We start from the raw sequence: 26,930 nt of genomic DNA on the forward strand, positions 1-26,930 counted from the left end.
AGTTTTGGATTTTGGAGCAAACACCCCTCTGTTAGCCGGTGTTTGGCTCTTTCAGAGTCTACAATGGTCTTATTTCTCTCCTGTGACAGTGGAGGATGTTGATTCTCTGCTCAACTAGATAAAACCCTCGTCCTGCCCTTTAAACATAATTCCCACCTCTGTCTTTCCAAAAGTTTTTCGAGAATAGGTTCTACTGTTGTCAACTTCATTAATTTTTACCTACCTCTCATTGTTTTGGCTTTTCATGCCGTCTTTCATAAAGCAGTTTGTGATCAATTTCTGCAAAAGGTTCTATAGCAAATAAGATAGTCTATTCTATAAAAGGTGAAAAAGTACCTAAAAAAAACAGCTTCAAGTGAATATACCAGGAATGAAACAAAGCAAATCAGCTTTTTTATTATTTAATACTGATCAAAGTGTTATCAAGCACTTTAACAGATAATAGTTTGGATTAAATTTTATTTCAATTACTAATAAATCCATTTAAACAAGCTGGCACAATGTCGTTTGACGTTAAAAGCCTGAGTTCAGATGACTCTAGGCCTCTGTGGCAGACAAAGATTATAATATGCAGTTTGATCCCAAAAATCTGCTCCTTTCCAGCCACACCAGCCCTAAGAAAGAGGACAGTCATTAGGAATGACAATGCATCACTTAAAAAAATAAGCAAAAAACATTTTATGTACGAGCTGGTACCTTGTCAGTGATGACCTGAAGGTCTTCTGATCCGGTGTAATGCGGGTCAAGAATAAGATAGCGAATCTGCCCTGTAGACTCACTCCACGCCACCCCTAGGATTGTATGGGCCAACACTCCCCCACCTGACACACAAATCAAACCAAAATTGAGTTGCCACTATTGCACACACAGACTCTGTATTAAAGTGACAGCATTTTTGGGATCTTTGTAAATAACGGATCACATGGGCTTTCAAATATTAATAAAGAAGAGAGAATTGAGATTTTTTTTTAATTTAAAAATAATTAAAGCTTATTAATACATAACACTACAATGTTCAAAGTCATTACATCTTTCATTAATGGTTGATACCATTAAACTATTGAGGGGAAAACTGCAGTCATTTTAAAGCTATTTGATTTAATATACATTATTATGGCTGTAGAAGAACTTTCAAAATAAAAGCCAACTTAAGCAATGAAAGGTATGTCTTCAAATTTAAATTTCTCTGACTAGAGGATTGAAAGATAACACTTCTTGAAGTCAATGAGAGGTAAAAGCATTTGTGAGAATAAAAGCTTTAAGAAAACATTTTTTCCATACTTCATACTTTTAAAAATATATGTTTCACAAGTACTTTCAGCATGTTAAAATTGATTAAAAAAAACAGTACATTGAAACCTTGATTCATAAAGTAGATCATCAAAAGAGGTTTACTTAAAGACTCACCAATCATGATAGGAGTTCCTTCAGTAAGGAAGTGGTTGGCCAGTTCTCTGCCTTTTGATGCCAGCTCAGAGCCTTGACTGAAGAACACATACATTCACATGTGGATCCTTTCAATTCAACAGAATGATGCGTACATTTTTTTAAATAGAAACACTTTTGTACCTCACAAACATGATCTTGGAGGTGATGCCAAGCAGATGGTTTAAGACGGCTTGAACCTCAATGGATCCAATCCACTGACGTGACCCCACAAAATTCGCCTGCTTGTCTCCAACATCCACTAAAGCCTTAAAAAAAGAAAGAAAATTAAAAACTAACCAAGGATCTTTGAGCATCATTTACATCAGAAGTTGTGTTTCTTCTGTAATGGCGACTGATTTATTGTAACCCTCTACCTGTTGTATCTCCTTATGGCTGGGCACAGGCTGCTCTACATAACCTTGCTGCTGGAACCAGGAACAAATGGTCTGCAGGGAGCGATAAGCACACCCCCAGCCATTGTCATCCATGCGATCCTGCATGTAATGGTGGTAGCTGTAGATCCCCTGGACCATAAATACCTTAGGAGGAAATGAAACAACATTTTCTTAAAAGGAGACAATATTTTAACTGCTTTGGAAAGGATGTTAACTTACTTTTCCGTTTTCAAGGGTTGGATGTGTGAGAGCGTGGTGCGGGTTTCGGAGATAGCCGTCTTTGTAGTGTTCATTGGGAAAGTGGTAAGCGTTTGCTCTTCTGAAGTACGGACGGTCATTAGGGAGCTTGAACCGTTGATGCAACTCCTGTTTATGCAAAAAAAAAATGATATTAAATAAGCTTGTATTTATCAATGTATATTTTTGATTTTAGTACTTTTTTTTTTTTTAGAAAGAATAATCATTTTCAGTGGCTACATCTTACTCTTCGTTGTGCCTCCAGCTCCTTATCAGGCACTCCTGCTGGAAAGACTACTGTCACCAGTCCTTTAGGCTCTGGAAGGAGGAAGTGGAGCGGCTCCGCAGTGAGCAGTGTGCTCCCCTTCATGTGCTGCAGCATCACCTTCTCCATCTCACACAGCTGCTGAGTTAAAGCTTCCAACAGTCGATCGCAAACACTGCAACACCAGAAGGGGTTTTAAAAAGTGAAACAGCAAATTAAAGTTTAGTATATGCATAAATAAAACAAAACATACTCTTTGATTGTGTCCTTGCTGTGGGTACGGACGGCACAGTCGAGGGGAAGCGTTGCAGACAGGAAATGGCTTTTCTGAACAGTTTTGCTGATGACTGGTGCTGAGAGAGGGCCTGGCTTCGTCACCTCCATCATCAAACGAAGGCTAATGACACTCTAATTCATAAAGAACAAATTCACAGTCAAACGCAAGCTTCAAAGGCAAATTAAACTAATAACTTTTAATGCAACTTGGCCCTAATTAAAAAAAATGAATACAACAAAAAAAAGGAAATGAGAATTCATGAATATTAAATTTGCTTATTAGAGCATTTTATGACAAATTGATCACTTAATTATTCCGAGTCATTTATTTTTGGAACGAGACAAAAAAAAGTTTGCAAAACTAACACAAAATTTGGTAGAGAGAAGTATTTAATAGCTCAGTGGTAGAGTGTCAACCCTGAAACTGGAAGATAGTAAGTACAAATACAAGCCGAGTCATACCAGAGACTAAAAATGATACCCAGAGCCTCCCTGCTTGACACAACGTAAAGGGGTTAGATTGGGGGGTTAAACCACCAAATGGTTCTCAAACACAGCTGTGTCAGCAGCTCACCACTCCCCCAGGGAATGGGTCAAATGCGGTAATCAAATTTCACACAACTAGGTGTGCGACAACTGATGCAACTTTAACTTTATTTGTTGCAAAGGAAATATTTATTTTTTTTTAATAAAAAGGGAAAAAAATAAATATTGGCAACTAAAAGCACATTAGTCTACTCTAAACCCTAGATGTTGTAAATCACAAAGAAATTAAGCCTACATTCTTACTATTGGGAATCCCTGCATTTGACAAGATAAAAACCCAATAAAAATCATAAAAACCATAAATGTACATACCGCAGACAAATCTTTTTTGCCTTTCTTTTTAGTTGCTCTCTTCCCACCACTTTCTGGTTCATCTGACCTGAAATGAATAAAATCCTTCATGATACTTCACTATGAACCAGGGGTCTCAAACTGCCAGCTCGTGGGTCATTTGCAGCCCCCAAGTCGATATTATGCAGCCCCCGCATTAATATGAATATAAAGTTCAATGTCTACCAAGCAAAAATCTTCTGCATTTTCATGCTTCTTGATGATATATAGATTACATTGGCTATGTGATGTTTCAGCATGCTTCATGCTTAAAACCTTGCATTTGCTATTGTCGTTGGATTTGGTCGTCTGAAAAAATCTTTAGCAACAGTTGCTAGCGTCATTTCACAAAACATGCTGAAGATATTGCTTAGTAGTACATAAACATGAACATATGTGCAATAAACTTGTTCAATAGACATAGACAATGGACCAAAGACATAGACTGTGGACGCAAAAACATATTTTTGGCATAAATATAACCCCATACAGGCCAGCCTCAGCCAGACTCTCCCTTCAGTGGCTTCAAGGTAAATTGAGTTTGAGAACCCTGATCTAAACTTACCGTCTATGATGATTTAAACATAATCTGAACTGAATAGACTGAACAAAAACAATACAAATCAACTAAAAATGTATCACTATTAAAAGAAAATATCACAGAATTTAAGTTGTTTTGGCAAATAAAGTTATTATTCAAAAACTATTTTTACATTTCAATGAGCAAAAAAAAAAAAAGACATTTGATCAAACTAAAATTTGCATAGCTTGAATATTTTAAAAGCATCAGTAAAACACAGAGAGAATCCTGACGTGAGACAAAAAAAATGTTCAAGCTTACTGTATCCTCTGAAGTACATCCTCACATGGTGAGTCTGGAGTTATGTCTTCATAAACATCTTTATTTGGCCAAATAATGACAGGAGTGTTGCAGACTGTAAAGACACATGACTCTGATTTTATCTGAGCACGAAGGTTCTCAAAAGTTCTTGACAAAACTTTTTGAATGTGAGATGCTGCAAAGAAAAACAGACGAACCATGATCAGAAATGGACGCTTTTCACATATTTGTATAAAACAAAAGTACAACTTGCATTGGTAAACTTATAGACACATGCGCTGTCACATATAAGAAGCCATGTTTGTCATGAATGCTCACTCTCTGTGCTGTCCAGATGGCATCTTAACTCCAAAGACCCTTTGACCCGAAATATTATCAAGGTGGTGGGCTCAGCAACTACCTGTGGTACACAAGACAACCAGGTCAGGTATGAGGCTAATCGACAGGCTGTAGTCATTTTTGTAAATTTGATTTAATGCCAACAACAAGGGTTTATTCGACGCTGGCAGCTGGTTAGCCACGACTCCAGAGAAGCTACGGGAAACTGACAAGAAAAACAAACTTTTGCTTCTTTTTTTATTTCTTTACACAGTGTGCCAAACGTCTTACCATGGTACCGCTCAGTTTAGCGATTTAAAATAGGAGAAAACACGTAAACGTCGATTTCAGAGCTTTAACTCCAAAACAGGAAGCTGAGTTGATGAAAGAGGAGGGATTTAGTCGACGTGTCTCTAGCTGCTGCACTCTATTGGACCATGATGGCTCCGCCCTCTGTGTTGCATTTAAGGACATATCGTATTCATGAACTTTTGCCTAGAATTCGCCACTGAATGTTAACAAAGTTTTTGTTTTAAAGAACGAATAACTAGAAATAATCAGAGGGCAATTGTTTTTATCTACGTCTCAGATTTTATGAAAAAGACATGCAGAGTTAAGGAAAAACTGGTATTTTTTTAGTTTTTATTCTCATTAATATGTAAAAAAAATGTAATTACATTTCAAAAAATGTGAAATACTTTTAGAGAAAAGCACATATGGTATACTAAAAATTTGTTGCAATTTTAAAAAATGTATTTATGAAAATAACAATATTTTCCTCTTCAGGCACTTTATAATCAGTAATATCAAAACTGCTTTTGATTTTTGCAATCATTGTAAGGATTACTACATCAACATAACCTGTAGAAGTCTAAGTTACACAAAGAAGGCCCAAAGTATATGTGAATTAACACTTATGTACAAATATTCCTACAAATTAAAATGACTACGCTTACAGTTTCTTTTTCACACAAGAGTATGAATAAATGTTTGTGTTTTTAAGTGGAAAAAATGTGCATTAGTATAGTCCACCAGTAGGGGGTGTCTTTGCCCTTTTGAAAAAGAGAAATTTTAATACTTAAGTAAAAACTGTACAGCAATTATCAAATGCATATTTTTATAGTCTTATAAAACTTACTCACACAGACTACTAGACTTAAAATATACATTAAAGCTCATTATTTATTCTTAAAAATAAAAAAGCAATACCTTATAGAAAAAAAAACAATGCATTACTGTATTTTGTTGAATAAACTAAATAATTGTGGAATTCCTTCTCTTTTTATTATTGCATTTAGAAATTAGCACCAAGAGAACTAATTTTACCGAAATGTAGTCACTAAATAAACATGAATATTTACTGTCACTATGTCGCAACATTCAAGAGCAATTTTAATGCTTCTGCATTGTAAATCTTCAAAATCTTCATTTTTTGCATATGTTGTTAAAAGGTTTTGTACTGGTCATCTCCTGGAACATTTGTAGGAAAAGAAAATCGAAGCGCTTCTTTATTGGAAGAACAAAGTTATTAAAATATAAGATGTGTTTATTAGCACACCAACTCAGGCAAACCCCTTTTTCAGAACCATCTTTTTAAATAATATTAGAGAAAATCACCAGGAATGAAATGATAGACTGGACAATCATACCACACTATCATATCTTTACAACTTAAAGTTACATTTAGTTGGTAATTATGAGACAAAATGGCAAATACATGCAGCGGTTCACCGAGATCTCAGACCCCCTTTTTTTTCTTTTTTAAATGCTCACATTCACAAATTGTAACAAATACTATACCCTGGTAAATTATCCAGGGTGTGCCCCCTTTGCCCAAGAGTGGCTGGGATAGGCTCCAGCATCCCTTTGACCCCAAAAGGATTGAGCGGGTTTAAAAAAAGGATGGATGAAACAAATGTAGAGTTGCTGAGTATATGACAATTTTCCTTTATGTAAATTATAAACAGAATAGAACAAAATAAGGTACAAAAATGAAATTTAAAAAAAATCGAGAAAATAATAAAATTGTCCCATAATTATGTTTTTGTCAAACAGATTAGAAAAATATTGATGTTTCTTCAGTGGTACTGACCAAAAGCTGACATTGGTTCATCTGTGTTGTCCTCATTGGCTGTTTGTTTAATAATGTTTTAGCTTAAAAATACTCTTTAAAAATATACAGTATACCTTTGGTATGAGCATTTTTTTTCTTAAAATCTTGTTTTTGCATTCAACACACTTAAACTACACATTTCATACCAATGTACACGTTAAGCTTGTGTTTATCTTTATTCCGATTTAAGTCACTATGCTGTGACTTGCATTGCTTCTTGCCTGGAGTTTATTTAGTACATCAACAGTGTTTTTTAATTATTACCACATGCTGCCTCAGATTTACCGACAGTGTCCATTGAAGGGCTTATTGTGCCGGACTGTTGCAAAAAGTTTCCTCTTGTTAAACTGAGCGCAGTCTAGTATACATTGTTGAGCTCTGAAGTCACATCTGTCAGGGTTTCTTTAGACAATGTGCTGGGTTTGATTTGTGGTGAGATTAGTTATCTCTGTTCTATTCTAAACAGCATTAGATCATTACAAGGGTTTATGCAGAGTTTGAAAATGCAGTATGAACTATGGAAGCATACGTTTATTATCACAGAGGGCAACGTCGGCAAGGTTTTTCCAAATCCCATCAGGCAGCGGCGGGCATAAATCGAGCATCACAACTGCACCAGTCTAAACCAATGCGCTGTAGCTTTGAAGGAGACACAGAGCAGAGACTGCACCTTCTGAGACTACTCAGGAGGAACCACTTCCTGCTGAAGCTGCTTGTGACATTTGACTGTTGTTCCTTTGAGACTATGCTCATGCTGTGTGTGTGTGTCTATGGCAGTAAGAAGGAACTTTTTCTCTACTGGGATTCTGGTTTTATTTCTTACTTTTTTTTTTTTTTTTAGAAAACCTCTCTTTGTGGAAGTAGTTTTCAACTGATGACTCAGTGATGTACAGTATATGAGTCTTTGTTATAAATTTTCAATCAATTGCTAATTTTTGAGTCTTGGAAAAAAGTGATACAAGCATTCCAAAAGAAACAAAGTTTACAAAAAAGTGGAATTTAGACATTCTCAAATAATTGAACAGAATAAGATAAATTCTCTTGACTGAACCCAAGATTTTCAGAACAAAAGCATTTACAATAATCCCTGTGTCTTTGGAAGGTAGATAGTTTTTGATTTGCATTCTTTAGTTGGCTTTATGTTCAAAAAGTATGTTCATTTTGTTAATGATTGCTTCACATAACGACTTCAAAAATCAGTGGAAAAAAGACGAACTAACGTTGAAACATTTTGAACTGAACAATTCGGTTTGTTTCATAATTTGTGGCGGCTAATAAGATTCGTAGTTGTTATTAGTTCACTTTGAGTGATCCGATCACAGACTTAAAATTGATGCAGGACAATCTTCAGCCAAAACTTCCACCAGCGTGATTCAGAGATAAATACTGAGTAGTGCAGGGGAGGTTATCCAGATTCCTTGTATTTCTAGCAAGAAAATCAAGTGTAAATTAATGTACAAACAAACAAGTAACAATAATTAATGTCAAATCCATTCACATTTTGTTTTTTCACATCAAAATAATGCAAACGGAACCTTCTTCTAATAATATTCCGTTTGTAACTCTCTGTATGGTCACACGTCCTTGCTACATTCAAACCGTTTTCGCATGTTGGACTTTAAGGATTTCTTGATTATTTTTTGCCGCCATCACACGTCACAACACGCGTGTAGAATAAAGCCACCATGCCTAGATCTCAATTGTATTTTCCAATATCAAGAATCGATTTAACTATTCTTGAAACAATTTTCAATGGTCTATTTAATTTGATTCTGTCACCGACAGATTGATCAGATTGAATCATAGGAATAGAAATCGATTCATGGATAAATCATTACACTCCTAGTAAAAAGCATTCCAACATTTTTTTTAGCAACACAAATAATTGAATGTTTTAGCCAAAGGGAACCGTATAGGTGCATGTCGTCTTAGATAAAACAAGCAATGTTGGCATTATGGGGAAACATGTATATTATTCACTACAAAATCTTCCAACAAATCATTGACCCTAAAATTTGCTTCAATTGGTCTAAAAAGTTGAAAAGGTCTAGGGAGGATATCAGAATATTCCTTAAGAATTTGTAAATGGAGACTCTTTGGGTTAGATCAGCATGGTTTAATTTGTCATTCTGTCATTTATGTGAACATTTTAAAGTCCCATTTTAACTTTTAGTTACGATTATGCCATTTTATGCCAAAATAATAATAAAAAAAATGTCACTTTCTAGGACATAGTTTCTGCAGAACGGCAGTTGTTCATTAGAAATGTACCTATGAGTTGTGGGTAGGACTGTACTTTCGGCATAGAGTAAGCTCACTCCCTCACTTCACATCAACCATCTGTTTACTTTCTCTCTTGCTAGCTTACAGCCCCTCACAACCTAACATTAGCGGTGCAACAAAAATGGAGAGCAATATTAGAACTACCCAGATGTTCAGTTTTGAGAAAATTTTCAGCTCAGATGAGGAAAACAAAGATGTATATGAATCTATTTGCCTGCAGGAGGATCCATCTGACTGGAGCAGGTTGTGGTTTGCTGTTGTAGCTTCTACGTCACAGCTACAAGCTTGTTTTTGGTCTGCTCCAGATTCACAACAATTTGAATACATACTCAGAAATTCAGTTTTAAACTTAACATGTCCTAAATTATGAGAAAAAGGCCACAAGAAGACGTTAAAAACACAATTTACATGAGAGTGGGTCTTTAAGATTTTGCTTTGATTCACCTTCACCCAAAAGTCGATCTGTTTTCCTTAAGACTGAGAGACTGCAGGGAAATCTGGGTTGTATTCCTGTACGGGCAGAAGTTCGAGGGGTTCCATGTTATTGATAATCACAACACATGTTTGTGCGTGCCAGTGCAGCAGCTGCTCCTTCCTCTGGGTCCTGGTGAGAAGCAGCAGACGGCAGCTGTCTCCTCTGTGGCGGCAGATGGGGGATTCTGAAATGTAAAACCGAAGTGTATCGGTAAAACAGTTTTATCTAACTTCCACATTACCATCTCTTAATACGCAGTTTTAGCTTAAGTGCATGAAGCAACACACTGACTGTTCGTTTGCTCTCAATCAAAAGAACATTTACTCAAGCCTCTGTGGGGGCTCCTTCTTTGATCATAGAAACATAAATACATGCTCAAGTTCATTTAAGGAAAAACAGATTCTCCCTCTCTTCTCACATCGTCACCATGAAACATTTTCACTGGTCTGATGAGGCATGCAGGTGCATCCTAATAGATCAAAAAAGTCAGTTCAAAAAGTGAAACTCATTTATCAACTTGATTTAGTTTTCTTGTAGGTTTGGAATTTAGGAACAAATCTAAAAACATAAATGTAGAACTACTGAGAACTACAAACATGTGGAGCAATCAGCACATGGCTGGGGCTCCCTTTGCAGGAATTACCGCAGCAATGCTGAGTGACATGATTGTAATCAGCAGCTCTGCTGAGGTGCTATGGAAGCTCTGATAGCAGCCTTCAGCATGTAGAGTTTATTAAAACCAGGAGTCTGTCATCTTGACAATAGATCAAGATGGAGTTTAGGTCAGGTGATTTTTCTGGCCAATCCATCATAGAGAAAATAAAAATAAAAGAGGAACTTTTCAGAGTTTGACAACTTACTTTAGAATTAATTAATCAGAATAAAGCTTTAGGTATTCAAAAAAATAATACTCAAAAGAGCCATATGGGCCAATTCTTTAAGGACGAAAACCCAACAAGAGCTTTAAAGTCCCACTCCACCCTTTGGATAAATCCTTCTTTTAAATGTTTTTTTTTATTATTTTTAAGTCTTTTATTCATAAAATGTTTCTTTAAAATACTTACAATAATTTAATTTATATTATATTTATATTTATACACAAACAACTTAAATTAATTTTACATTTTACTTTAGACGTCAGCACATGCAGGTTCCTTTCAAAATAAAATACATCCTGTTTTAAAACATTAACAGCTGCAGTGGAGATCCTAAAGAGCCGTACATGGCTCCAGAGCCTCAAGTTGCAGACTCCTGGTCTAGTTTCTTTAGATGGCTCAGGTATGACACCTTGTGTAAGCATAGCTTCACTAAAGTATGTGCTCTGTATTTATCTCTGTGTGATGATGTTCTTGGACTACTTCCTCTGAATACACCTGAAATTCTTGATTGAGAATCGTTTCAAAAATATATATTTTTCCTTTTTGCATTTGCATGTCTTTTTATGCATTTCTCAACTTTCCTTTTGACAATGTGCTCAAAAGCAGAACTTCGTCAGCTCTATTGTTGCCATTTTGCGCCTCCACATGTAGTTTCAATGACATGGATAATTAAGTTTGTAGGAATCCTAATTATTAAGTGAATAACAAACATTTTAAAGGTCCAGGAAACTTTTAGAGTTGCTTTTCTGATTAATGTGTGACACATTGATTTTCCAATAATACACTTTAATTAAAAATTGGTAAAATGATTGTCTTAAATGATATTGCAGAGGAAGTAAAGAGAACATTTGTAAAAGTATATTCTGATGGAGCGAATTAGTAACTTGGTTTAGTTCATTGAGCTTTTGGCTTATATTATTAAATTTTACTTTTTCCTTCAAATTGTTTTATGGTTAAAGAGTCATTCAGGTGTCATTTTTTGGGTTGTGACGTCCCTGTGAATAAAGAAAATCTTCATAAACCCCTGATTAACTGCTTGTAGCAGCAAATGAATGCAGACTCATTGAACCGCAATGATAGGTTGACCATTTTTTGTTGCCATCACATCTTTTCTACAGGCCTATAGGGCGCCATGTGCTGGGGGGTGGAGGTGGGGGAGCGCAGCACCAGCAGGTTATTACACAACTCATCTTTTCCCGGCCAATTGCTGTAATTTACGTCCAAAATGAAAAGGCAAAAACTGTCTGGTGCGTGGAACAGAAAAGGAAGAAAAAGAGAGACACAAACAAAACAATAGCGGTTAAATATTCCTGTTGCTTTCATTTCCCTATAAATGTGTCATTACAGGTTGATAAATTAAATTTAGGTAAGTAATTAACCAACTTTAGCTTATGTGCTGCAGATAGTTCATTATCTTATTCGTGGGGGACAATGCGTTGGAGGGGGTTGGTACGCTAAAGTGAAAAGTTGCATTACTAATTAAAAAAATATGACTATTTTCATAATGAAAACTTTACGCAGCTCCTAAACAAAACAGATCAAACTCGGTTATGTTCATGCGTCCTGATATTAGAACACTGTGATTCAAATGAGTGAAAGAAAATTGTTACATATATCTGTGGGAGCATTTAAAATAGTTTTTTTTTTTTTAATTTTAATAATTCAGATGCGGCTTAAAAACATCTCAGTGGTTTGGCTGTGATCACCATTAACTATGACTATGTCTGAATTCCCTCTCTACTCCCTACAAAGAAACTATATAGTTCGGGACTTTCTAGTGGCCTGGATTTTAAAGCACCATACTCACTACTTTTTACATTTTTTTAATGATAAAATATGACATCACCAATTTTACAAAATGTTATCAATATGAGGATTTTATGATGTCTATTTATGACTCAACTGTGTTCTGATGATGAAAACGTTGATAGTTTGTTAAAAAATTAAACACTTTTTCTTTTAAATGTTCAAACAATGCATTGTGGTCTATATTTGCTAATGTAGTCACCATCAATGCACACCAGTTTTTCGTAAAGGCTAGATTTGGACAGCACTACAAAATGGTGAATGCACTTTATGATGCACTAGGGAAGGAATGAGATTGGCTCTTGTATTGTATGATGATGTCATTGAGTACTTTGTAGCAGCAATGCCAGAAAAGTCCAAAGTTGTCTCTGTCCAAGGACCAACAACTTTATAAATGTAAAAAATAATTTATTTTATGATGGCTTCTATCTTCACAGTTAACTTTTTTCAGAGTGGATGATCAAAAAATGTGTAAAAATTATTTTACAGAGGAAAAATATGTCCTTTTTACATGCACTGATGTTGTCCGCTGCAGGATGTTTTTATGTTAAAGTAAAATAACCCTAATCCAAGTTGTATTTTTCTAAGATTTATATATTTAATTTCACTCCAAACTAAAATAACAAAACCCAGCAGTGTAAGACTACTGAGGACAAAGAAAGGAAAAAAAGAACAAAAAAAGAGAGAAAAATATAATAGTAATATGTAAATTTGTTTTATTTAGATTAGTTAAATGCATAAATTGACGGCTGAGGTCCAAATAGATTATAAACTATGTAGGTTTTTACATCCCTGTTGACCTGAAGAAGTCTTGTTTGCTCAACCTCCAGAATGGACAGATTTTGTGCAAAGCAAAACTTTGGTGAAGTTTGATCTTTCATGACTTAAAAGCACAAGTTATCTTATTCTGCACAACATACTAGCTAAACTGAGATGATCTTGTTTGGCACAAAACATCTTTTGTCTTGAAAATAAGTAAAAAAAAAACACATTTTGAGTGATGCTAGGTTATTTTTATATATTTGCTTTTGTTCGTGCCTAAAAAATATAAGTAATTCATATTTATTATTTTAAAAAATGGCTCTTTTACTGTCAAAGGTTGCCGACCCCATAGGTTGATGAACTATTTGCCTCAGACAGATTGATCTGGTCTGATCATAAGAATCAATTAATCGATTGAGTCGATTAATCGTTACACCCCTAATAATCGTTTATTATGATTTATGCCGATTTTTGTGATATTTTGCATATTACATTTTTAAAGTATGATTTGAAACTGTATTTTCTCAACAGACAAATAAAAAAAAGACTCAGTTCAGACCTTAGTTTAACTGAAAAGAAAGGTAGACAGCAAATTCTTTCTCTTTGCTGATAGGTTCTTCAGATCCACCAGCCCCACTTCACGTGCGCGTGGATTGGTCTCCTGCTCTTTTTCCCCAGTTTCTCATTGGTGTTTGGCAAGGTTAATTCCCCACCACCATTTGCCCATGCAGTTTTCAATGAATATTGTATGCGCTCTCCAGCTTCTTGCTGATCATTTGAAACAGCGCGTCGTGGAGATGAAAGCATCATGGATGAACACCCGAAATGATGGGATTTCTTCCAGAGCCCGCGGCTGCTCGAGCGCATCTGTCCTCGTCTCAAATTAGATAAAAGGCAGCAGAGAGGCGAGAGGGGGGAGAGGCTGTTCATCTGGGGAAGATGTTCTGCGCCAAGTTGAAGGAACTGAAGCTATCCGGAGAGTGCCCATTCTCCAGCAGCGCCAAAAATAATGAGCTCGGAGACTTTGAGGAGCGCTCAAGTGACGCTGCGGATTTATTGCCAGTTTCCGAGGACGTGCACGGAAAAATAAGAGAGAATGCGCCGCGGCAGAAGGCGAGCAGAGCCAAAGTTAACCTGCACACACTTGGGGAGAGCATCCGAAAACTGGCATGCCCGGGGGTGAGTTATCAATGCGTCTGTGTTGTTTACACCTGGTGCGTCTGCAGGCCCCCTTTTTGCGCAAAAAAGCAGTCATCTGTGCCGTTTACACGCTCCCCCAATGCACGCTTTCCATGAATAAAATATGCTTTCAGTGATTGTGATGAAGTCATGATGATGTTTAACTTGCTGGACACTTTGTGGTACAGTTTCAAAGGCTGCACGACGCCCTCCAACGCATGATGACAGCAGCAGACCACAGCAAAGACTCCGAAAGGTAACTTTTGTTGGCTTCCTGGCGAACAGCAGGGTGATGCTCACCGCCGGAGCCGCCTGCTCTTTCAATGAAATCATCTGTCTGGCCTGTCATCTCCACCGCACCTGATCATGGCTTTCCAATAACGCAACAGGGTTTTCTGTTAGACTGCAGCCTCATTTTGGCCCCCAGGTTTAACAATGTCTTTGGGAAATGCTTCCCAACAGACTTATAGGTTGCCGATGAGGATAATAACAATGAGGTGCGACGTCGGCTGCCATGGATACAGGGAGGAAAAAAAACTGCTTACAAATCAGCTGAAACACAAACCTGGAAAAAAAAGGCGCATTGTGTTTGCTCTCTCCTGATATAAGACAGACGTTAACCAATTAACCAATTAATTAACTGGACATTATTCTATTATTGTTGTATTATGTTATACAGGGGCGGAGCTCATTTTATATGGTGTGGGGGGCATAATTCTTTGGATTGGAGTGGAGTCATTACAAATGAAAGGATGAAAATACACATTTCTTACAGTTTTATTATTATTATCGCTTTTATTCCTTTTAAAAATATCGCTTTGATAATTTTGCAATGCTTAAAGGTATATCATTAACCCTTTCGGAGTCCATATGATGATATATTACCTTTGTCACGCCAAATAACTAATTCTTTAATGAAATGTGAGTTATTTTTTGCCTTTTTCCTGCTTGGAAGTAAGTAAACCCGATTTCGGAGGCTCCGCCTTTCATTCCTTTAGTTGGCGCCCTATTCATGATGTCTGGGTATTGCACACAAAAACAAACAACAACAAACAAACTCTTGATGGATGTGAATTACTGCTGGGTGATATGGAAAAAAATGTACATCACAATACGAATTATTTCACAATGCAAAAACGATATTTATACCAAAATGAAGTATATTTTCGGTTATTCTCTGTAAAAAAACAAAAAGAAAGAAAGAAAATTGGCAAAAATGTCATGACTTACTTTCGTCTGACTTTATGTTTTCACGTAACATGTAACTGAATTATTACAAATTGGAAACATATTTTTAAAGTTCATGTGTCTTAGTAGGAAAACACATTCTTGTACAAAAGTAAGACGACTCATTCTCTGAGGCTCCGCCTTTCGCCCCTTTTGGGTGCCGCCCATTTAATGACGTCAACCTCGAGCTGGCTTTGGCAAAACAAACAAACAACATCCAATTTTTGCAAAGATGGATATGCATTAGTGCTGTGTATTGTATATCACAGTATAAATTATTTTATATCACAATTTTGAGATATTCTACAATAAAGCATGCTTTCAGTTATTCTCTGTAAAAAGAATTACAAAAATGTCATTACTTACTTTTCTCTTGACTTTATTTTTAAGTAACATGTAACTGAATCGTTACAAATGAGGAACATTTTTTAAGGTGCAAAGCAGTTTCAACTTTCTTGAAACACTTTTTTTGCACAAAAGGTTAGCAATAAAAACCAACTAATAAAAACGTTAAAAGAAAAATTGCATGATGGACACTTTTCTATCACTCACATGATTTTTATCGTCATATCTCCCAGCACTAATGTTCCAATTGCGTGCATAAAATGAAGGAGTTTTGATGATCACGGCTTGCCCTATGGAGAAAGTGTGTGTTAGCCTGGGGACAAAGCTGGCAGCACAGACTCTTCCTGGAAGGGGCTGTTCCCCACTTAGACAATTAAAAAAATACTTCTTGGTGCTGTAATGAAAAACAATGCAGAGGAATTTAAAACATAATAATTATTATTATTTTTTTTGCAAACCATATTTGAAAGATAAGTTTCCTGACTTTTCCCCTAAACCCTTTGACACCGCCAGCGACATCTAAATAACACACTTTTTTACATACCATAGCTTTACAAACTCCAGTAGATTCTGAAGCTTTGCGCCACTTTTCTACACTTCAGAATCCACTGGAATTGTGTTGATCGAGTATATAAAGTTACTGTAACTTAAAGGACATCAACACTGTAGCCAAAGCTCCGGTGTTAAAGGGTTAACAATTAAAGCTCACATGAGATTTTGTTAAACTTTGACATTTCTTACCTTTTATTTTAGTGCGTCGCTCCACTGTTGTCCCTATCAGAGCTGCAATGACAAACCTGAGCATCTAGTGGATATGATGAAGAGTTATTCAACCAAAACAGGTACTGGCAAATTATGTTGTGCACAATTAACCGGTTATTTCATTTTATTAAAGGCAAAAATAAATCAGCTTTAAATGACTCCTAATGTCTTTCCATTTATTCATTTGACAGCAATCCCGATGGAAGCTTTGAAAATTGCTCTCGGCGAAGAGATCTTCAGTATGTGTTATGAGGAAGACGGGCACATTTTGAGAGTGGTGGGGGGAGCTCTGCATGACTTCCTCAACAGTTTCAACGTCTTGCTGAAACAGAGCAGCATGCTGCCCAGTCCAGATAGGGAGGATTGTGTAAACGAACCATCTGTGCTTTGCTTAGACAAGGATCCAGGTCTGCTTACTGTCTATTTCTTCAACCCTAGCCCCACCACAGAGATGTTTTTCCCCGGGGTCATCAAAGCTGCAGCCCGCCTGCTGTACAACACCACAGTGGATGTGTTGAAGGACCCCCTCACTTCTAAAGACAGCATTCTGCAGTCCAGCCCACAGCCTAGTCTTCTGTACACAGTTGTAGTCAAGGATGCTAAAACTCTGAGCCCCAGTCCACTGAGAGCTACCTCTGCCGGAACCCTCCCCACCTCTTTGTTTTCCACCATCTTCCCTTTCCATCTAATACTGGACCAGGACCTGGTTCTGGTACAAATAGGACACGGCCTTAGGAAGAGACTGACGAGGAAGGATGGACTCCGAAGGTCTCCCACTTTCCAAGAGCACTTCTCTATCGTCTCCCCTCAGATCAAATGCACCTTCCAGGGCATTCTGACCATGCTAAATACGCAGTTTATCATTCGGATCAAACATGGAGTCTTTGTCACCGATAACACGGGGAAGGTATGTGAACACGTCTGTGGGAAAATGTGAGAGATGGCACTGGTGACTAATGACACTAAGGGTTTTCTCCAATGTGTAATAGAAGGGGAAATTAAATCCTTAAGTGGCGCACTTCAACGCACTGGGCCGATAGCAGAGATCAACAATGTACTCCCTCCCACAGAGATGAGAAGAAAATGTCATAGCATTTTATACCCAACAAGCCGTGCTTGTGTTGTTTATGTGCTGGTGCACAGCAGTCAGCTGCTCTGACAAGGAAAAAACAGTAAACATGAGTAAAATAGGAAGAAATCATTGAGCAAAACGAATGTCATCGCATATCTAAGGAACATTTCTAAGTGTTGGCTAAACCTGTTAGTGAAAATGAGACGGTTAACATAAAGAACTGACTGTTTCAAAGCACAGGAAAGACGCTGAGAGACACTCTAATGAGCAAAAGTTTGAGTTCTGTACTGATGAAATAGGAGCTCCCATACAGAGTTCATGACATGTTGCTATTAAAGACGTTAAGATAGATTAATGCTTCTGAACTTTTGCTCCACTAGAATATTAATAGGCTTTTTGGCTTTGTTTATAGTTCTAGCTGGATGGAAAGTTTTACACAACTGCAGATTTAGAGATGCTAACTATTACAAAGTCTTATTTTCATAATAACACACTCTGAAGGATTCCAAAAGCATGTTTGACCACTTTCTCTTACAAAATAATTGGATTATTTTTTTGCAGTTTACAAATGTCTCTATTTTTAAATGTATTTTACTCTTTCAGCCCATGGACTTGAAAGGTCAGATGATTTACGTCCCAGAGTCAAACGCCATCTTGTTCTTGGGCTCTCCGTGTGTGGACAAGCTGGAGGAGCTAACAGGCCGCGGCCTCTACCTGTCAGACATCCCTATTCACAATGCGCTCCGAGATGTGGTCCTGGTCGGTGAGCAGGCCAAAGCCCAGGATGGTTTGAAGAAGCGGCTGGGGAAAGCCAAGGCAGCCTTAGAGCACGCTCACCAAGCTCTGGAGGAGGAGAAGAAGAAGACAGTAGACCTCCTCTTTTCTATTTTCCCAGGCACCGTGGCACAGCAGCTGTGGCAGGGGGAAATTGTTCAGGCCAAGAAGTTCAACCAAGTTACGATGCTCTTCTCCGACATCGTGGGCTTCACAGCCGTTTGCTCACTCTGCACACCGATGCAAGTGATCACCATGCTCAATGAGCTGTACACTAAATTTGACTATCATTGCGGAGAGCTTGATGTCTATAAGGTAAGCTCAATAGGAAGTTCTTTCCTTTATTTTTTTAGCTAACACTCTACTAATCTGGATTTCAATCTATTAAACTGCATTTTTCATTAAAGCATAAAACATATTCCTGATCTTAATCATTAATTGAAATGTAACTTAATTTTTATGTGCGTATAACTGATTTTAAAGGACAAAATTTCACTCTTATGCTGTTATTACTTATTTATTCATATTTAAATGTTAATGATACATTAATAATTTACTTATACTTTAAATTAGATGTATTTTTTACCATTTCCACACATCTAATGCTAAGTTTACTTGCTGTTATTTTCAAAAACAGGCTTCATTTAGCTTTAGTGCTAGTACAAGACATATATTTTATTCCCAGTGGTCTTTTAATTATGATTATGCAGTTTTAGCCAAAATCCAAAACCTTTGTCATTTTTTAATATATATTTTCTGCAGAGTTGGAGGAATTCATCACAAATTCTCCTCTTGAGTAGGACTGTTAGTTTAACTAACTTCCCATCAGGCCTTTGTTTACACTCTCTCCTGCTAGCTTATAGCACCTCACAAACCCAAGCTAACATTAGCATAGCAAAAAAATAAATAAAATGTGAGCAATACCAAAGCTATCCAGCGGTACAGTTTTGAGCCAGATGGATGCTCGGACGAGGAAAGTGAAGACGTTAATGGATCTATTTGTCTGCAAGTGGATGCATCAGAATTGGAGCAGAGAAAGGAGACTTTAACCCACCGATGTCAGTCGCTGCATCACAAACCTGAGCTTTTTCAAAGCTCTGGTTTTCATCTGGTCCCTGTCCAATACAATTTGAATAAAGTAATACTCAGAAATGCAGTTTTAATCTTAAAATATTATAAACAAGTCCTCTATCATGAGAAAAATACTACAAGAACATTAACAGTATTTTCGTTGGAGTGGGTCTTTGAGGACTCTGGTAAATGCATGCATTTGGTGCATGTCACAGACACACATAACATGCTTTTTACGAGGGCTGCTAATCTGCAGGGAGGTTAGTTAACATAATCAAAATGTCACTAAAGCATAACAGAAGGAAAATCCTGCTTAACAAATAAACGATAGGAAGTCAGATGTTCCTTGAGGACCCTGTTTCCACTCCATATGAGACTAAATTTAGTTTTACTTTGTCTTAGCCAGACAGCTGAGTGCTCTTCAATCCACTTTGAGTCAAACAATGAAGGGGAAAATGGAGGAAAAAAAGCTAAATGTTTTAAAAAATGTTCAAATATCAAGTAAATTTAATGATAAAAGTTGCATTAATTCATCTTTTATGTGACCTTTTGTCTTCGACTGCAAGGAAAGTTCAGGCGGTTAAAGAGACTTTGATGAATTCCCACTTAGAATTAATCACTCTGTTAAGAGTTCATTGTCACAGTCATTTCTAACTATTAATTTTAAAGATTAATGTAAAAAAAAGAGCGAAAGATATTAACAACAGCCAACTGAGGATTGTCAGGACAAGAACCTTTTTGCAGACAAAATTACAATAGGATCCATTAAACAAACAGAAGAAAGCACAGCAACGTAATCAAATTTAAACTGATTTTGTTTATTAAATTATCTCCCATTTCATGTTTAAACAGTTTGGTCCACATTACGATAATTGTGTTTTTGACTCAAGAAATCAAAACATTTTAGCCCAAGGTTGGAAAAAGTGGTCAGAAAGTTGCACTTTGCATCATAGGAGGTTCATCAGCTGCCTGAGCTAAAACAGCTGAAGGGCCTATAACTACAGCCAATAAAGATTTTGAAATATTTAAAGCATTAAGGAATACTAGTAAAACACTTTTTACTTCAAGTATTATGATAGTAGCTATAACAGATAATGTTGAGCCCCAAAAAACAATTTGGCAACTTGTTTTTAGAAATTACTTTGAGCTATTTGTTGAACAGGTTGTCGTTATTGCACAGTGTTAATGTGGTTTTCAATCAATTGTATTGATTGGTAGCATATATTAAAGCATCAGGTTCTGTCTCTATGTGGGCCCATGTGCAAAGACTCATTTAGTTGCAGCAATTAAGACATCAATACATTTAAATTAGCATAATTTGGTTACCTTGTAAGTGAATAATTGCATATGACTTAATGCATACCTGAATAGCTACACACATACAAGTTGCTGTGTAGACTTTTACTGATAGAAGCTTTACAATAAACTAATGGTGGTATAATTAAGGAAGGCTTGTTGTCGAGACAAATCATAATCTGTCAGATCAATGTGAACTACTTCAATCTTAATGTGCCTCTGAAATGTTCTCAAGGCTGCTGCGGCTGGTGCCCTTTCTTGAAAAGTGTAGTCACAAATGTAATATTTGACGCTCTTTTAACCTTCTAAGTGCATAAAACAAGTTATAAGTCTATAATTGCCAATAAAATAGTTTTTTGTTTTTTTTTGCATTTGTAGATAAATAAAGTACAAAGCATTTTTTTCACGCATTGACTGATTTACTCTGCTTTTCATTGTTCTTAGGTAGAGACCATAGGTGATGCTTATTGTGTTGCTGGGGGCTTGCACAGGGAGAGTGAGACCCACGCTGTGGAGATTGCATTCATGGCGTTAAAGATGATGGAGCTTTCAGATGAAGTTTTGACACCAACTGGCGAGCCAATACAGGTAAGGGTAAAACACATATAATGTGCATCTATTACACTTATCCATATAAAAGTATGTTGTAAATTATTGACCTAAGCAAGGGGACTTCTTTTTCTTTTCTACTGTTTACTAGGGGTCTAGGGAAAAATCGACTTGGTGATATATCGCAATATATCATTTGGCGATACTAGTATTGATTTAAAATGCTGAAAAGACGATATTTAATCAATTAATCATGAGCGTTCTTCAACATCTTCCTTTTGTTTTCAGTTTGCATTGTATCACAAGGTGTGATACATATCGTATCGCCAGATTCCTACCAATAAACACCCCGACTGTTTATTATGTCTGCCACCTCGCGATTGGGGCACAAAATTGGGTTTATTGCTAGCATCCTTGCAATTGCGGATATCTATCATGTCGGGGGGAGCTTTTGTTTATTTTTATTTGATAAATAAATGCAGATGATGTCAAGCTTGTTGCTGTGTCTGCGTTTAAACCAGATAAACCAAATTCAAATGCCTCTACCAAATTTAAGTCCCTTATTGGTCAAAGTTTGACCTGGTTTTGCTTTCATTGGCATTTATTTGTACGTAGAGCCCCAAAACGGTCATAAAAGGTTGTTAAGCTACATGTGGACGTGAGAGTTTTGAAGCCCGAGACGCACGTTCACATGCTTTTACAAAGACTATTCAATGGAAGGGGCCACTTGAACGTGCATTACTGAGAGTGGTGTGAACGTAGCTTTACACTTCAAAGAGCAAAATAATTTATCAATAATAATATAGGATATATTTCTTTTTAAAGCATTACTCTGTTATATTTCAAATGACAAAGTATTACTACCACCATAAGTGACTTTAATTTTAATGTGTTCTGCTTTCCTTTAAATTTGAACTGGCATACTTAAATCACACACCAACCTATAGTTAGGAGAAAGTAATCACTCGACACAAGATGCTCAGACGTAACGTCTTTGCATCTTCCTACCATGTTAAAAAAGTATGTTTAGCAAAATGGAAATAAATATATATATTTTTTTGCATTGGTAAAACCTTTATTGTAAACACATGTTTTCAATATAGTTATTTTCTCCTGTTCATCGACTGTGTGTTCTCAGGCTTTTCAATTTACATTTTAATACGTTAAAAGCTACTACCATTCTGTAAGGCCTTAATGGTTTTAGATAAAATTCCAGTCAGGTTTCATAATTGTCACACTTAATTCTAACTTTTTTAAAGTTTCCACTAGTAAAACTACACTCTATTAAAATTTGTTATTTTCCAATTTTGAGATAAACTTAGCAGTTTTTAAATAATTAATAATTTAAGCCAGTGTCGCAATGCTTCTTTCTTTTTTTAACACCTATACTATCTCAATTTCAATTTACTCTAAAATAATTCTGTTTATGTGTGTATTAAAATGTTATATAAACAATGGAAGACAGTTTGTGAGTTATTCTTTCTGTCTTTAACAAATCAACATTTAACTTATAAAAAAATAAGTGTAGTCTACTGTCATAAAAATATAAACATGAACAGAACAAATATTCAAGTTGTCTTTAAAACTGTAAACGGTGCACAGTTGGTACTAAAGAGCCTTAAGTGTGCCAGGACAATATCCCTCACGCCAATGCGTCCTGAACTATTGATGCGAGACAGAATGGATCTATGCTCTCATGTTGTTTACACCTTTTCTGACCCTGTTAGCACAGCGGAAATCAATCTTAACTTTAACTGTTAGGGTTCTCCACCCTGTGCTCTCAAACTGGGAGAAAAACAGGATTCTGACTGACTACAGTTTTAGTGTTCGACTTAAATACAAAGCAAAGCAAAAAGCCAGATCTTCATTAAATCATCTCAGGGTCTAAACCAGGGGACATGAAACCTGAGGATCCGGAGCCTCATTAGGCTCCTTCACCCATTTGTCTACAGCCAACAATGTTAGCGATATGAAGAAATAACATGTTTGTAGTTCTGGTTCATTTTGTTTAGTTACGTTTTTGTGTTTAGATTTTTAACTGAGCGAAATTGGAAAAAGTTTAATGTACTGTTAGAATGGGTTCTCAAAGTATAAAACTGCTTAAAAATACTGTATTCAAAACCAATGTTGTCATATTTATATTTAGTGGTAAAAGTAGAAAAAAATGTTGATGCAACAAAGTCATATTGATAGAAAATGTCCTGTTTTTTTGGCTTTCTTACATCTTTTATTCATTTAAATCTGCTCCAGCAGGAGTAATTTATTTTTTCACAGGTTATATTTTATTTTTAAAGGAACTTCTGTGTGCTTCTGTCAAAAGTAAAATTAGTTAAACATTTTATACATAATAATTAACATTTTTTTTAATTAATCATTGTAAATTTTAAGAGTTTAATGGCCACAAAAACATAAATATAGTGTATTTTTCTAAGTAGTACTTTGCGTATTAGCTATTTTTGTTGTTGCTATTTGAAATAACATGTATTTGTGTTTAATGACAAGCAATTCGTTAGCTTAAATGTGGTCATTTAGTTGATGTTAGAGACTTACTTTGTTGCTGGTGGTCCCATTTGATTATTAAAGGCTCAACCTGAAGATTGTTGCATACTTCCTTTTGAATATGCAGTGGATAGGTGCTGAATCTTTTTTCCTTCAGATGCGGATCGGCCTCCACAGTGGGTCAGTGCTGGCTGGTGTTGTTGGGGTGAAGATGCCGAGGTACTGCCTGTTTGGGAACAATGTTACATTAGCCAACAAGTTTGAGTCGGGCAGCCAGCCAAGAAAAATCAACATCAGCCCTACAACGCACAGGTGAAGAAATCATCATTTCGCTGCTGCTTTTCAAAATCATTGAAGCACTTGAAGGAAAAATGTTCTATTTCTGTTTCAAATGTGCATTGTTGCATTTAAAGAATAAAAAAGAGCTCTTGACAGGAAGCTACTTGTACAGAATAACCGTTTTTTTTCCCTCTTTTGTCAAATGATTTGCTACAGTGTTTGTAGATCCGTGTTTTAGTTGTATCCTCTTCTTCCCAGATTGCTCAAAGGTCGCCCAGAGTTTGTCTTTGTTCCCAGGAGCAGACAAGACCTTCCGGCCAACTTCCCAGAAGACATCCCTGGTGTTTGTTACTTTTTGGAGTCTGCCTTGAAAACGTCAAAACTTACAAAAAAATGAAGCCAAACTGCAGCAAGCACACTGTTCCCGAGAAACGTACCAAGTGAATATATAGTGCAACTACCTGTATGTTTCGTTCCAGGTCGTTTCATTATTGATGTCTTGACAGCCAAACTTTTGCAGCAGATGCTTAATTACAATGATGTCACTTTGCTGTAAAACCTATTGTTTTTGTAAAATTGTCCATTTGTACTCTAGGATAGAGAAATTTCCTCATCCGTCTTCCAAAATTAATCATTCCTGCAATTTCATATCTAAAAAAAAGAGATCTACTCACCTCTAGCTCACAGCAGAGTTATTTGAATTGTGAATAAACATTTTTTTGTTTTATTTTGTTTAACATGATGCAAATATCAAAGGACAAATATGACACGGACATTTTGAACGGAATGTAGCAAATCTTAATAATAATAAAAAAAATCTTAGGACTGTTTATTCCATTCAAAAATGTTCAAATACTTTAAATGTGGCCAGGAAAGCACAACTCTTGTCAAAACATAAGAAGTACCAGCATAAAATGTGTTGCAACACTAATGCCATGTAAATATTAGTCTACAGACAAAGTTTTAATAAAGGTTTATGTGCCAAATGGGGTAAAAAATGGGGTATATTTTTCTTCATTAGATAAGTTATTAATCTTCCCTTGATAAAATATATAGCATTTTATACTGCAACACTGACACGAGACTACAAATGACTTATTCTTTTTTATGCATGCCAGTAGCTAAAAGTAGTCCCAGATAAACCAGGACAGTTGAATTAGGCAAACTCATGAAGATGAGAAGTCCAATTAAGCTTATTTAAATTTAAATAAAGTAAAACTTTCCCTGCATTTATTTAACATACAAAACAGTAAACCGAAATTAAACTAAAAAAAACAACTCAATTATGTGGTTTGTTGGCAGAAATCGACTTGGTACCACTTTGCCATTATGTGTTCGCTTGTGTTTTTTATTTTTTCACGCCCACTAAATATTTATTATACATTTCACATCATTCTATTTCAATACGGAAAATGACACATCTAGAAAACAATGAATGTCACTGACAATGATGTGCTTCTATTGTAATGTAATCAAAGTGCAATAAATGCTGTCATTAATGGACTAAAGTGACTGACTGTCATTAAAAATATCTCCATCTCTACAAGTCATTGTTGCAAAACGGAAAGAAAGACGCATCTTAAATACTGCGATGTTACAAGGCACTTTGAAGTGCAGCTCATTAGTGTGACTTTTGTGCTGCTGATGCTCTTAATTGGTCAGTTTAGGTGTACTACACGTAGCAGTGTAACTATTAATCAATGAATCGATTTATATTCCTATGATTCAACCAAATTGATCTGTCTAGGCAAGTTGTTAATCAAATCAAATCGACCTTTAACATTTTTTTTAAATGAAACAAATTGATATTGGAAAACAACATTTGGATTGAGGCACAGTTGGTATATTTTACTATAACGTACAAACAGTCAAGTGTCATCGCAGCAGACAACACATATATGATGGCAGCAAAAACAAATCAAACCATCAATACAGTCCGATGTGGAGAAACTCTGTATTTTGTACAGAAATGTGACCATACAGTGTGTTATAATATTCTAATAATGTTCCGTTTGTATTATTTATAAAAATATTTGCCCTTAATTCTTATGTGCCTGTTTAATTAGGCCTACTGGTGATTATCTTGCAAAAATACAAGAAATCTGGAAAACTTCATCTGTATTATTCAGCAGGGTCGGAATTACCATTAGACAAAGGTAGGCGATTGCCCCAGGCTGAACCATTGATTAAAGGGTTTAAAACAAATATCATGCCCATTATTAATTAACTATATATATATATATATATATATATATATATATATATATATATATATATATAAAATAAAAATAAAAAAATTAAAAAACAAGCAAAAAAATAATAATAATAAAAAATAAAAAACACTGATTATGTGAAAGCCTTTGGTTCTCCCCCATATCTCTGCAGCAATAGAATATTCCACTTAAAAGCAAGTTTGTAATCAGAGAATTCAGTTTTCCCTTTTGAACTGTTTTGATTATGACTTTGCAGGTAAAAATTGTTTTGGGGCGCCTTTAGAATCCGTTCGGCTGCTTTTAGTTCCTTATCCAAATACATTTCAGTCAGGGTGGGTGGTCAAGGGGGGCACTTTGCTTATACATTTGATCCTGGTTATTTCATTTTTACCCTCAAAATCACAGTATTTTGCATATTTCCTGTTACAATTAAAGCGCAGGTTGCAAGATCTGCCTCACTGTAGTTTTAAAATGAATTTCGTATTTAAATGCTTATCAAAACATTTTGGTTGTTGACATTGAAATATTTTTTTGACTTTTTTAACTGAGGTAGGGATTAAAAAAGAAAAAAAAGCGCTGCAAGGGGCCCAATGTTATTTTTAACCCGGGCCCTCCAAACTATTATGTCCGCCACTGGGACCGGGGATTTATCTTTCAGACATACTAGTTGAATTTTTGGCTTGAGATGTCCTGGATCGATTTTAGATCAGT

The 26,930-nt window shown here is 36.0% G+C and overlaps 2 protein-coding genes across 2 annotated transcripts; one reads left to right on the forward strand and one right to left on the reverse strand.

Annotated features, from left to right (window-relative positions):
- Positions 1–371: 371 nt before the first annotated feature.
- On the reverse strand, positions 372–5,068 carry ufsp2 (ufm1-specific peptidase 2). Its single transcript, XM_024289283.2, has 12 exons — positions 4,928–5,068; positions 4,637–4,718; positions 4,319–4,493; positions 3,460–3,526; positions 2,579–2,733; positions 2,308–2,500; positions 2,043–2,189; positions 1,803–1,967; positions 1,570–1,694; positions 1,408–1,484; positions 697–821; positions 372–614 (listed from the first exon to the last, which is right to left on the reverse strand). The coding sequence occupies exons 1-12, from the start codon at positions 4,928–4,930 to the stop codon at positions 528–530; spliced, it is 1,401 nt and encodes a 466-aa protein (XP_024145051.1). The 5' UTR covers positions 4,931–5,068; the 3' UTR covers positions 372–527.
- Positions 5,069–13,723: 8,655 nt separating this feature from the next.
- On the forward strand, positions 13,724–25,509 carry gucy1a1 (guanylate cyclase 1 soluble subunit alpha 1). Its single transcript, XM_024289718.1, has 8 exons — positions 13,724–14,132; positions 14,321–14,388; positions 16,458–16,546; positions 16,658–17,373; positions 18,142–18,627; positions 21,124–21,267; positions 23,885–24,039; positions 24,265–25,509. The coding sequence occupies exons 1-8, from the start codon at positions 13,893–13,895 to the stop codon at positions 24,401–24,403; spliced, it is 2,037 nt and encodes a 678-aa protein (XP_024145486.1). The 5' UTR covers positions 13,724–13,892; the 3' UTR covers positions 24,404–25,509.
- The last annotated feature ends 1,421 nt before the right edge of the window (positions 25,510–26,930 follow it).

The sequence above is a fragment of the Oryzias melastigma genome, linkage group LG1 (assembly GCF_002922805.2).
Source record: "Oryzias melastigma strain HK-1 linkage group LG1, ASM292280v2, whole genome shotgun sequence".
NCBI classification, from domain to species: domain Eukaryota; kingdom Metazoa; phylum Chordata; class Actinopteri; order Beloniformes; family Adrianichthyidae; genus Oryzias; species Oryzias melastigma.